Genomic DNA, 13,133 nt, shown 5'->3' on the forward strand with positions numbered 1-13,133 from the left:
GTGGGATATCAAACTAATTGTCCTATAGTCCTCACATGACGTGGCCTTTACCTTTTTCGGAATAGGAACTAAAACTGATCTCACAAAGTCTTCCAGCCAGATTCCTTCCTCATAAATACTACGGATCAGCCCATATAGCCTCTTCCTCCCACATTTTCCTAAGCATTTTAAAAGTTCCACGGGAATGTTATCTACCCCTACGGCCTTATTTAGTTTCATCTCCCTTAATGCCCTTTCTATCTCATTGTCTAGTATGCCTGGACCTAAGCTGTCTTCCTCTACGTCATTTTCTTTTTCAATGTCTAACTTTGTTGGTCTGAGTTCTTTACTATACAGTTCTTCTATATGCTCCTTCCATCTCTCTTGGATCTTTCCTGCGTCAACTATTACCTTACCCGCCTTATCTCTAACTGTTAGCATAGCTCTTCCTTTCTTACTTCCCGATAACGATTTAACTTTGCCGTACAGCGCACCGATTTCACCCTTCCTCTGGAGACACTCCATATCCTCGCACTGCGTCTTCCACCATGCTTCTTTTGCTTTATTTGTTGCCCGCCTCAATTTATTGTTCAATTCTTTGTACTTAATTTTGCCTAATTCTGTATTTATATTCTTCCATATTCGCCGCTCATCCATCTTTGTAATCATCTCATCCGTGATCCATGGTTTCCTAGTTCTTTTAGCGTTAACGGTTCCAATAGTGTCTTTTGCGGCTTTAGACAACCCTTTCTTGATCATTTCCCATTTTTCTTCGATAGTACTAAGCCCTTTGCCATCCTCCATGATTTTCTCTACCGCCTGTTTGTATTCCTTCCTTTTCAACCTCTTTAATGCTTCTACATTCCATTTTCTAACTCGCCGCCCCTGTCTTATCTTTTTGAAACGTACGCTACATTTCATAACAACTAAATTGTGGTCTGAGTCCGCATCCGCTCCCGGGAAGCTGTGGGAATTTTTCACACTGTTCCTAAACCTGTGTCTAACCAGGATATAATCTAGCTGATACCTTTCTGAGTCACCTGGCATTTTCCATGTATACCTGCGTCTTTTGTGGTGTCTAAACCAAGTGTTGGTGATGACTAACCCCTGTCTCCTGCAGAACTGAACTGCTTTCTCCCCGCGGTCATTCCTCGTGCCCAAACCGTAGTCCCCGACCTCGTCACCATCTCTTCCTTCGCTTACCGTCGCATTCCAATCCCCCATCACTATCAAATGTTTCCCTGCAGGAACACACGCGATTATGTCCTCTAACTGATCGTACATCCTATCGACCTCTTCTTCCTTATGGTTGCTCGGTGGCATGTATACCTGAATAATAACTAAGTTCGTCGGTTCTGCTTTTATCTCTACTAGTATTATTCTATCTGTTACCTGCTCTATGTTGACTACGCTTCTTCCTACCTCTTCATTTAATACTATGGCAACCCCTCGTTGGCTCTCGTCCCCACCGCTGTATATTATTCTATACTTATCACTCCAGTAATCCCCGCTATCTTTCCATCTAACCTCGCATAGACCTAAAATATCTATATTTCCCCTTTCCATCTCTCGCTTAACATTCTCCAATTTCCCTGTCCTCATCATTGTCCTAACATTCCACGTTCCTATTCTAACTAATTTGGTCTTCTTCTCCTGCGTCTTCTGTCCTGCTGCTGCTGGTTTTCCCTTGCAAGGGTTTCGTGGGATGACGACCGCGGAAGCCTTGCCTCCCCCGCTGCCGGGCACGACACACGGCCGATTGGGCCGAGCCCCGTGGTTTCCAGGACTCAAAATATCTATATTGTCCATCACATTGTTCTTGGGAATGATAATTGAGGTGGTTTCCCGTTGCCTTCCTCAATAGTGTCTTTAACGTGACACCATCACTTACTGGCCGCCCCACTGGGGTCAGACGCCATTGCAGCCGCCTCACTGAGGAACAGACGCTGCGTGGACTACCTTTCGTCTGGCTCCTAACCTTCGACCTATCTGGCATGGGTGACCCTACCAGGAGCAATTTTTATTACTCCCGCCAGCACAGCTCTAGGGGGGTCATCGGAACGCACAAGCCCTTCCACCACGTCAAGGTTGTAGTCCGGGGAGGGATATATATATATATATATATATATATATATATATATATATATATAATGGACGCAATTAAAAACAGCCAAGCCCTAGATGGAGGAAACCCAGATAGGAAATTAACCCGAGATCTCTGGGTTCTCTGGGTGGATTCTGAAGACGACGACCGAGCCGTCGAAACGTCAAATAACATATTGTGAGTGTCCTTTCTTTGTGTCTCTATAGTCTAAAAATCTACATCTGTGTTTATATATATATATGCATACACACACACATGGTCTGTTCGGAAAGAATCCAGTCATGCAATATTTTGAGAAAAATGGTCTACTTAGGCCAATGAGGGCTTAGTCATTTTCGATGTACCCCCTTGGGACCGTAAAAACTTATCCCAGGGTCTCTTCCACTTAACAAAACAATCAGCAAAGTACTTTTTCGGAATGGTCATTAGCGTCCCATTCTCTGTTATTTCTTCAAAGTTAAGATTTTCTCGCTGCAGTCGCAGGGGACTTGCTCCAAGCCACAAATCTTCACCCAGGTTTCTAAAAATGGTCATAACTAGAGATGAGTCATGGGTATTAGGCTATGACCCTGAAACAAAAGCCGTGTCTTCCCAACAATCGGTTAACGAGAAAGGAGAATGCAACGAGGCAGCTGATGACCATTCCGAAAAAGGACTTTGCCGATTGTTTTGTAAAGTGGAAGAGACCCTGGGATTAGTGTGACATGTTCCAAGGGAATGCTGCAAAGCGGCTAAGTTCTCATTGTTCTAGGTAGGATATTTTCTCGAAATATTGCAAGGCTAGGTACCTTCCGGACCGACCGTATATAGTATGTATCATTGTTAAAAGTCTGATGTAAAGGCCTAAAAGTGCTGTTTTCGGACTAATACTAAATAATTATGTAAGTATGCCAATACGTTTATGAAGTGAAATTCGTCAAAGGCTTGCATAATTAAAATAATGGGTGTTCACTTGTGAAGGTGAAAAAAATTAATTTCTCCATTGATGAAACCACTTGAATAGTTATGTCATTAATATTTCACACAATGCTAATGAAAACGTCGTTTAAGCAGAGACTTTTTCAATCCAATACTACCACTCCAATATGTCAGTAGGGGCTTTACACATAGATAAATATAGCATGTTAACATCTTCGGGTACAATCCCCTCATAAATAAACTGTTCATGTCCAAAATTCTGCATTATTTATTCCCAAGTAATTGGCCTACTTTATCACTACCTTGTAACTCCATTAAAAATAACGGATTCAATGATGAATCCAGTTAAAAATTGGGTATAATGCAAAATTTACTTTACCGACGTAACTTTTTAAGTACTTTAACTTTTTTGTTACTTTCAGAAATGTTATTATATTTTTATTTTGAATTAAAAGTATCCATAGGTGACTCAATTTTTTTCTGTTTTCTCGTCATCACTTGTTTAGTAAGCCATCTTTGTTCTCATGTTTCCCCGTTGTCCGCAGCTATTTGACATTCAGATCCTTGGTCAGATACACACCTCCCCCTTTCATATTGATCTTTATTAATGAGTTACTAAGAAATGGAAATAGTTTCCTTATCATGTTCATAAATGATTCATTATGTTTTAATTATGGCCATATTTATTTATAACTCTGGTACTAGCTGAAGAATTCTGTGAATTTCATTCTCTTTCCTTAGACTCTTGATTTTGTAGTGTCTACCGACTGACAAGTCACGCCCCTTAACGGACATGCCGGAGAAAAAAAATCTTAGAACCGAGCCACTATTTCTTCATCTCGCTTTTCAGTGTCGTCCCGATCGATAACGTGCCTTTTTTTCCTGGCAAGGTACTTCCCACGCGGGATGGATTGATAATCAGGTATGCTTTCCATCTATCTTCCAATGACCTTCGCGAAGCATTCGCCAGTCTTTGTCTACGAAAATGTCGATTCTCTTGCGTCATTCGAAGTCAGTTAAGTAACTGTACTCTCTAAACAAAGAGAGTGGCCGCAACTTTTCCGCAGTAGATCAGCATTACCCTAAAATCAAGCATTGCTTACAAAAAAATTAATCCATTTTAAGTTGATATGAATGTTAATATAAATAATCGTATCGTCACAACAAGAATGAATAATATCAATCCAAGAAGTTGCTGATACAATCATATGCAATAAAGTCGCATGTCCGGTGCATTGACAGGGTGGATCATCCGCCGCCTAAATGATAGAATAATTTAAAAATGTCCATAATTCAATTTTAGTTTTAATTAAAGCAAAATATATCGTGACTACCGATACATAACGTTTTATATAGTGTGTTTGATAGGGCATTAAATTGATCTGAAGTTAAACCTAGACGTTAACAATTGTGCCTGAGATTTTCGGGAATACGAGGGTTGCTATTTACACTTTGAGCCTTGCCAACACTAAGTGCTTTAGGCGCCATCTGATGTTTCCATATGAAAGTTTGAACCTTTTAACGATAATTTTCTCCAGAACATTTTGTCGTTTGATCATTACTTGTGTTGTTTATAGTGACTCGAAAATTTTGTCTCCGCGAAAAATTGGATTAACTCATGAACACGACCTGCAATGATTTTTTACGACTCTCGACGTGGATTATCAAGGCAGGAGTGCATTGATCAACTTACTTCCAGTTTTGGCGATGAAGCCAATCCCTTGCCTCTTTGAAACGCTGGTATAACGATTTCCATCATTGCCGCCGTTCGCTGAGCGACGAAAGTAGTGAAGGTCGTCCAAAATCAGCTTTTGTGCCAGAAAACATTGATGCTGTGCAAGAACTAGTTAAGGAAGATCGTCATGTGACTTATCGTGAGAGTGAGGCATCCTCCTAGATTAGAATGAAATGCATCAATAGGATATTACATGAACATTTAGCTGTGAAAAATATTTGTTCGCGTTAGCTCCCGCATAATTTGACAGAAGTTCGAAAAGATGCTCGTGTCAATTGGTGCTAAGAAATGCTCAAGAAATACAATCACGGTGCATCAAAACCTGTGCATAACATCTACACAGGTGACGAATCTTGGATCTATGCGTATGAGCCAGAAACAAAACAGCAAATCCACTATATGGGTCTTTCAAGACGAGCCAAATCCGACAAAAGTGATTCGTGCACGAAGCACATCGAAGGAAATCATCGCCTGTTTCTTCGGAATAACTCGAAATGCGGCAACCGCACCGTTAGAGCAACATAGAACCGTGAATTCTGAATGGTACACGATCATTTGTTTGCCAGAAGTGCTCGGTGAAATACGACAAAAGAGGCGGCAACGAAGGAGCATTCTTCATGACAAAGCAAGCTCTCACAGATGGGCTGAAACCACTACCTACTATATTACACTGCCCAAAACATCGAATTGATTGGTCATCCTCCGCACAGCCCTGATTAGTACAACAAGTCCTACAATCCAAGAGTACAAGAAGTCCTAAAATCACGTATATCGTTCGCACTACCAAATGTAGGTGGGTAATTACAGGTATGTGAAAGGAAGGAGATCAGTGTTACCTAGGTGATAGCTTGAGGTTGACTACACCTGGAGTCGTATCAACGTATGCCACTATACAATCTTCCATCAAAGGACAAAGTGCAAATAGCTTCACAACGCTTCCCCCCGACCACAACACCTTTCAATCGTCAATTTAAAAAAAAAAGATGGTTTTGTTTAGGGGTTAGAATTGCGATCGTACATATAGGACTCATTGTAAGTAATCCGCAACCCCTTGACACCCCTAACCAGTGATATCTTCTCAACTTTTGTATTACTTTGATTCATTGTCTCAAATTGCTAAAAGCCGCATTTAAAATCGGTTTACAAATATTTTGTGAAATTACTACTACGTATTCATCGAGAAATCAGGCTATGGTGGTTAACAGAGTCCACAGATTTACGATAGGCATCATGATTTGAAGATCGTAAACATCCAAATCTTATGGCTTTCACCAAGTGCCCATGTTTAGTATGCGCCGCTGGAAGCATCCTTGACTCGCGGAGACATTTTAAATGCCGTGCCCTTGCGGGATTACTGCAATAACCGACCCTATTATATGACATTGTGGTTACCTTTGAATCTAAATTGACCCTTAAAATATCAGAAAAAGAATCTCGTATTTATTTTGCACCATACCATCAAACTGTTTTGAGAGTGTAACATGTCAACCTTCTTTGATTTAGCAAGTACCAGAAATAACCATATCAAGTCGGAATATTTTTTTACTATCTTCTGTTAAGAGAAGAGAAACTTAAGTATAGCCGAGTATAGCCTCTCTTCTGCAAGAATTTATTTTTTGTTTAATACCGTGAGAGGTTTAATGTTTGCTTCATAAAAAAGGAAGTTATGTTGCCGCACCCGGTACGATAATGTCTTCGCTAGTGTTGAATTTTGTGGTAATAAATATGCCAAAGAATCTTTATTAAAGATGACCTAATTGTTCCAGCTGTTGTAATTGTAGACGCCCTAATTGTTCCAGGTGAATTACATTACCCTGGGGTTAAAACTACGGTGAATTGCAAACTTAGACGGTAGAAATGCGTTAAACGTACCAAGTATTAGTTAAAAGATTTTTCGATTAACTAGTAATTTGTTTGTTTATTTTTCTCTAAACTTTTCAAAATAACGTTTTTAGTGTACTGAAAAAAATCGCGTAAAAAATTTAATTCGTCAAGGGAAAGAAGATTCTCATGAGAATATTTAGACAAGAGGAATAAATGCTGGGCAAAATGAGAGGGAATGAGGATTCGCAAACAAGGCTTTTTTTCTTATTGTGGGAAATTTCACTGGTCTTCAACTTCAGTAATGATTCCTATTTTCTTGAGGAAAGGAATATATTTTTATATCAGTTTTCACGGGAGTACAAGAGTTTTTTTTTGCTCTGCAACCCAGTAACGGGTTATAGAGCAGATGATGGTGAACTTAAACCGTTAGCTTCCCCAAGTCTGGGGATTTTTGAGTGATAAATCTATTAAAATGGCGAATGAAGGAACGACTATTCCTCCCCACTTGTTCTTCCGCTCAACCCGATTGATTACTTGTTTGCCGCCAATATTTTGAAACATTCATCCATCACCCAATCTCATCATTGCGTTTATTTATTAGTATAATGTGTAGTGCATTTTTTTTAATGGACTAATTTTGTGAAAACGCATGCCTATAATAAAACTTGTTAGTTCCAATTTTATCATTCTAAACATAAAATCGCAGCATGATATTTTTATCTCACGTGGGATTTGGCTAGCACAAATTAATGGCGTCAAATTAATACTGTTCTAGTTCCAAACATGGCCTTTTGCTAAAAAATATCGTTTGTTCCTCATCAGTTAAACAAATTAAATATCTAGAAAATTCACTACATTCTAGAACTACTGTACATGAAAAAGATTAAACAAAAGCGATATTTTAAATCACTGCCTTAGGATAGCTATAAGACAGTTAGATCCCATAAAACTCACGGATCATGAATATAAATGGGGTAACTAACAAATGATTCTATTTCTCTTTGGATTAATAATTGTTTAGAGCTGAGTTTCTTGCATCTTTCATCTCTGGTTTAAGAAGAGGTATGTTTGATCGAATTCAATGGGCAACCTTGCGCTACCATTTCATGAAATTCATGGCTTTATATTCCACCCTAAATGCGTCCTTTAATGCCACATTTGACAGTGTCCTCGTTGACTTTCTTGATATTTTTATGATGTATATATCATTGTCGCAAAACTTCGCCAAAATATGCCTCAGTAAAACAGTATGGAATTGGCATCATATCGGCACCCAAGCGCCTTTCAGTTTGTTTTTGCACTTTAAATGTATTTCACATGAATCTCAGGACAAAAAGAAATATTTTTTATAGATCGGAAATTTTTTCAGAAGGGAAATTTGAAGGTTACTACACAACTTGTTACTAGTGCTTAAAAGGCAAATCTGAATTAATATCGAATGCTTAAAGTGGATGCAAGCTTAGTAAATAATGTTGAAAATAAATATTCTTAAATTTCTTAGTCTATAATATTCTTAAATTATTATATCTTAAATTTTCATAAAAACTTTACCCTTTTTCTTTGCTGATGCTATTTATTTTTTCTATTATTATTGTATATTCTCATATCTTTATTAATTTTTTAAAATATTATATATATATATATATATATATATATAATTTATGTATGAAAAATTTACCATCAAGCTCCCTTGTGGAAAATGTTCATCACGTCCCTGAATCACGCAATAAATTATTACGCAGAAGTGCTTCCGTTTATGATATGCTATTATGAAATCTGGGACGTTCGCGATTGCATCACCGAACTCGGACCGTTGTACGCACTTATCGACTCTTAAATTTCTACGCGGAAGAGTTTTCGTATGCGCCCAACTGAATATTTCGGCAGCGGACAGGGTTCCACCTACGTAGCTATCGGGAGGAGGGTAAGTGGGGACCCGCGCTCCGCCACCTCCACCCACCCCCAACCCGCCCACCGGATCCCGGAGCCGTCCCTCCCAACGCGAGGACAGCCGAATATCTTTGGGCTGAGTGCCCGTCGGGCTTTCTTCACCCAGCCTCCCCCGACTCTGCGAGCCGACGCCTCCTCCTCCTTTCCTCGTTCCCCCTAATGGGTGGAGGCGGACGGGATGAGGGTAGGGGGCACGTACCAGCGAGAGTGCCAAGGGTGGATGAATAAGACGTCGCCGCGTGCGGGGATGAAATCTTCTTCAAGAGGTTGAGACATCTTCCTTCGGAATCTCCGTCTCTCCCTTTTGGGTCAGAGAGGTAGGAGGGGCAAGGCTAGCTTGGTGGACAGGGAAATCGGGGAGGGGGGCCCTAGTCGTATGGGGGGTTTGTGGGAACATCACGCCTGTTTCCCGCTCCCCCTCCTCGGTTACGCCCCATCTTCCCGCATTCTCGGGAGTTGGTGGGATGAGGGCCGAGGGTTCCAGTAGCCCCCCGGTGTGGGGGTTGTAGGGAGGTGAGGTGAGGAGTTGAAGGAGGGCGACGGTTGCGTACCTCTGGACAATGCGATGTTATTGACGCATCGCCCCGATACGTCCGCGTAAACAATTCAACAGCCGCCACCTCTCTTGGTACCTCAACCCCCTTCCCTCCCTTCTCCCCCTTCCTCCGGCGTCTTTGTTCTCCGATCGGATGGAAATTGATCATCCTCGGGGTGTTCCATCGGTATAAATACTCCAGGGTGTCTCTGGTCAAAGCACATTCAGTTGTTGGTCATCCCAACGTCTTCTACCTAGAGAACCCCAGAGAAGCAGAAGAGACAACTACACTAAATCATCAGAAATGGCTTCCTTGCAAGTGAGTATGATGCCGAATTATTTTTTCTACGCAGACTTTCCAGGTGGATATTGACGATTAAATATCCTTCCTGGCCTGTCTGTTTTAGTCTAAGATTTAATTTCAAACTATTTAACTCTAGTTAGTCTCTTTGAAACGCCTCCCTGCTATGCTTATATTTTTTCTCAAATTGTTATTCCAAGACTAAAATTCAGAATGGCTCAACTTCCTCGTGGGTAAACCCCGGTAGCTTGTTTTTAGTGATACTTTTGATACTTACGCTAAATGTTGGACATGATACATTAATTATTCATTTCTCACATATAAATCACGGATTTTGTTAAAAGATTTATCCGAGTAAATCTTCCCAAGCAAGCCAATGGCATTCTCTTATAATTCTGTGAGAAAATCCTCTCCGGCTTTAATTATTCAATGAAGCGAAGAACCTTTCAGTTTCTCTTTTTGTTACCCTCCGATCGTGCCGGACATTCTTCCTGCTTCCGCTAATGGCAAGGAGAATTACCCGTTGAATTCGTTGCGCACTCGCGATTGTGTCTGCTCTCACCCGGATGTATTCGTCCTCGACGCTTTTTAACGTCTTCATCTCCAGATGGGTTTTTAAAAAGTACAGGTGATCCTGAATAGCATTAATGGGACAGGATCTTTTAAAAATTGCCTCCTATTTCACTTTTTCATTACAAATTATTAAGATTCATCCTATTTGGTGAATATTCTGACATATTTCATTCGTATTCTCACTAAAATAACCCTTTGCTGCATTAGTAAACGCTCCTCATGCCATTTCCGTAAAGAGGGAATCACAGTATGATATTCCAGGAAGCGTAGATTAATTTTACCTTTTTAGAAGCATTTCTGTATCGTTAAATTGGCGGTTTTCATCCTTCTTTAACTCCGGGGTTGTTTTACTCGCGAGGGTAAATGTATCGGTTGCTGACTTTGAAGTACCCTTAAATTTCTCAATAACTTATTCTGCTTGTAGAGTATCGATTTGTGCTTTTAATAATCTTTTATACACCCGTGGTCCTGATAAACTTAATGAGAAAATACTTGAATTCTCCAGGTTGTCTGTCTCGCCTTCGTGGCTCTCTTCGGCCTGGCCCGCGCTGGTGCCGTCGTCGCACCAGTCGCGGCAGCCGCACCCATCGCGGCCGCCTATACCTATCCCACGGCATACTCTCAGTACGTGGCCGCTCCAACGTTCGCCGCTAGATACGCAGCCGCTCCCGCAGTCGCCGCTCCCTTCGCCGCCAGATACGTCGCTCCTGCGGTCGCCGCACCCGTCGCCACCCCCTTCGCTGCCCCATTCGCCGCCCCCTTTACCGCCAGGTACGCTGCCGCACCCTTCGCTGCACCCGTCGCCACCCCATTCGCCGCTAGATACGCCGTCGCCGCTCCCGCTGCCCCCGTCGCCGTCGCCGCCCCTGCCGCTAGGCTAGTCGCTGCCCCTGCCCCCGTCGCAGTCGCCGCTCCCGCAGCCAGGCTGGTCGCCGCTCCCGCCGCCCCAGTCGCCGTCGCCCCCGCCGCCAGGGTGGTCGCCGCCCCGCTTGCCGCAGCTCCGGTGGTCGCCGCCAAGGTTGTCGACCGCGAGGACGATGCCTACCCCCAGTATACCTTCGCCTACGACGTCAACGACGCCATCACCGGTGATTCCAAGGCCCAGGAGGAGACCCGCGACGGAGACATCGTGAGGGGATCCTATAGCCTTATTGAACCCGACGGCAGCCGTCGCACTGTCAACTACTACGCCGACCCTATCAACGGATTCAACGCTGTGGTTCAGCGCGACGTGGATGTCGTGGCTGTCGCACCCGCCAGGGTTGCCGTCGCCGCCCCTGCCAAGGTCGTCGCCGTCTAAATACGTTCCGACCCGCTCTCTCACCTCTTCCCGTTGTCCTCGCCACCAACCCTATCCCAACTCCCATTTACCCGAGATTAGGACGGACGCCCCACACGATCCCATAACACTCCTAGGTGATAGCTAAAGGTTCTGTCGGGCCGATGAGGGGGTGGTTGGACGCTCTCACGGGGCACCCGCTCGGTACACGGGCATGGTTTGCCTTTGCGTCCTTCTCGACCCTTCCATCGGTTCTTCCCATCAGTTCTGGCTACTGTACATATCTTCTATTCTTTTCTTTCTCTCCTGTACAAAAGATGCTATATATCCCCAGCAATAGGTGTATGTCTTCGGTTCTACTCCAGCAGTTGCATCTTACAGCTTGCCAACATCCAAATATACCAATGAATTTTGCTCATAAACAAGCATGTAGGTACGAGTTCCGATGGTATCCCCTAGTACAGCTATATTTTTGAAGCTGTAGAGGGGCTAGCGAACCACAACTGTCTATTTGGGTGTGATTAAAAGTGGAAGCCATTCAACTACGTTTATTGTATATTGTAATTCTACTGTATTAAAACATTGTCCATCCCCACCGAGTTCGTAGGATGCTCGGTGACAGGATAGGATGAGTGAAGTAGTGTACATGGTCTCGTGCGTGTTGTGATGAAGATTGTGTTGTGCGTGGTGTATTTTCCCACGTCTGCATTCGGTTTATTCTTGCTGTACATCTTCTCATTGACTTTGTTTAAGTGTTATCTATTTTTCCATCCCATGCACCTCTCTCCTTTCCTCCCAAATGCCCCTGTTCACCATATAACAGAAAAATGGGATCTCGCCAATGGATCAAAACCTAAATAACATGGAAAATAAAGTTTTTTATGATGCATGATATAAGATTTTCTTATTTGTTATCCCCTGCCTAATGTCAACCTCGTATTTCTCGCTATTATACCTCATATTTCTCGCTACTACGCTTCATATTCCTCGTTATTAAAAGAATGAATGGGCCAAATTTGGCTTTGAATTCCCTGGATGGAGAACTTTTCCTGAATGCGTTGGAAAAGAACATTTATTTCTTTTTTCAAACAGTTATCAGCGGTCGATTTTACGAAATCATCGTTATAAGGTACAATAAAACTTAAAATATTTTTCTTCCTATGAATTTATACGCACCTAACTTCTCGTTGAATATTATATGGGTCAAGATTTGCGTGCAATCGCTCCTTCAAATTTTTGCGAAACGTCCATTCGAGAGAAAAGAACAACTTTATTTTACCTACTTTAATTTTTTCTCTCCTTAATGGTTTTTTTCCATTAGAAGACAACGTTATAATAGTAACGACTTGTGGATCAGTTTTTAAAGATTACTTTCAATGATGACATTTTCCTTTATTATTATAGTTTCCACTTGCAGGTCATTTACTTTTGTTATGAAATTACTGCATGTATTGCATTGACATCAACTTTCATTCCTACGCTTCCCGCCACCACGTACTCTACGGAGGCGAAATCCGTTGGATAAATATTAAATGAGAGAATGAGTGAAATTACCCAAATATAGGGGTGTAAAGAATTCTCCGCGACGAGTCCACGACCGTGGCCATTGCCTCACCGCTTCTTTTCTTGCCAAAATTGAATTGATTTTATTTTTCGATGTAGTAACTCGGAATCCTCATTTCAAACCCATTGCTTTGCACGTGCCGCCCACTGGCCACCTTTCTTCTGGGCACCTCTTTCCTCTGCCTTCCACCCTCGCTGTCGCGAGCATTGAAATCTCCCGACCGCGGCCCGATTGCCTTTGACGTTGAGCAACACCTCTGCGTCCGCCGCCGCAGGTTGAATCGTCTCGATGTGAAATGCGGTGGTGGCTTCCGATTTGATTAGTCCGGTCACGGCACGCGCGAACGTGGTGGTAGGTACGTCCTACTTGGC

The 13,133-nt window shown here is 42.4% G+C and overlaps 1 protein-coding gene across 1 annotated transcript; it reads left to right on the plus strand.

Moving 5' to 3' along the window:
- Positions 1–9,291: 9,291 nt before the first annotated feature.
- On the plus strand, positions 9,292–12,073 carry LOC139694197 (cuticle protein 21-like). Its single transcript, XM_071592638.1, has 2 exons — positions 9,292–9,364; positions 10,425–12,073. The coding sequence occupies exons 1-2, from the start codon at positions 9,350–9,352 to the stop codon at positions 11,217–11,219; spliced, it is 810 nt and encodes a 269-aa protein (XP_071448739.1). The 5' UTR covers positions 9,292–9,349; the 3' UTR covers positions 11,220–12,073.
- Positions 12,074–13,133: the final 1,060 nt, after the last annotated feature.

The sequence above is a fragment of the Hetaerina americana genome, unplaced genomic scaffold, assembly GCF_022747635.1.
Source record: "Hetaerina americana unplaced genomic scaffold, ioHetAmer1.1.p SCAF_1, whole genome shotgun sequence".
Taxonomy (NCBI): Eukaryota; Metazoa; Arthropoda; class Insecta; order Odonata; family Calopterygidae; genus Hetaerina; species Hetaerina americana.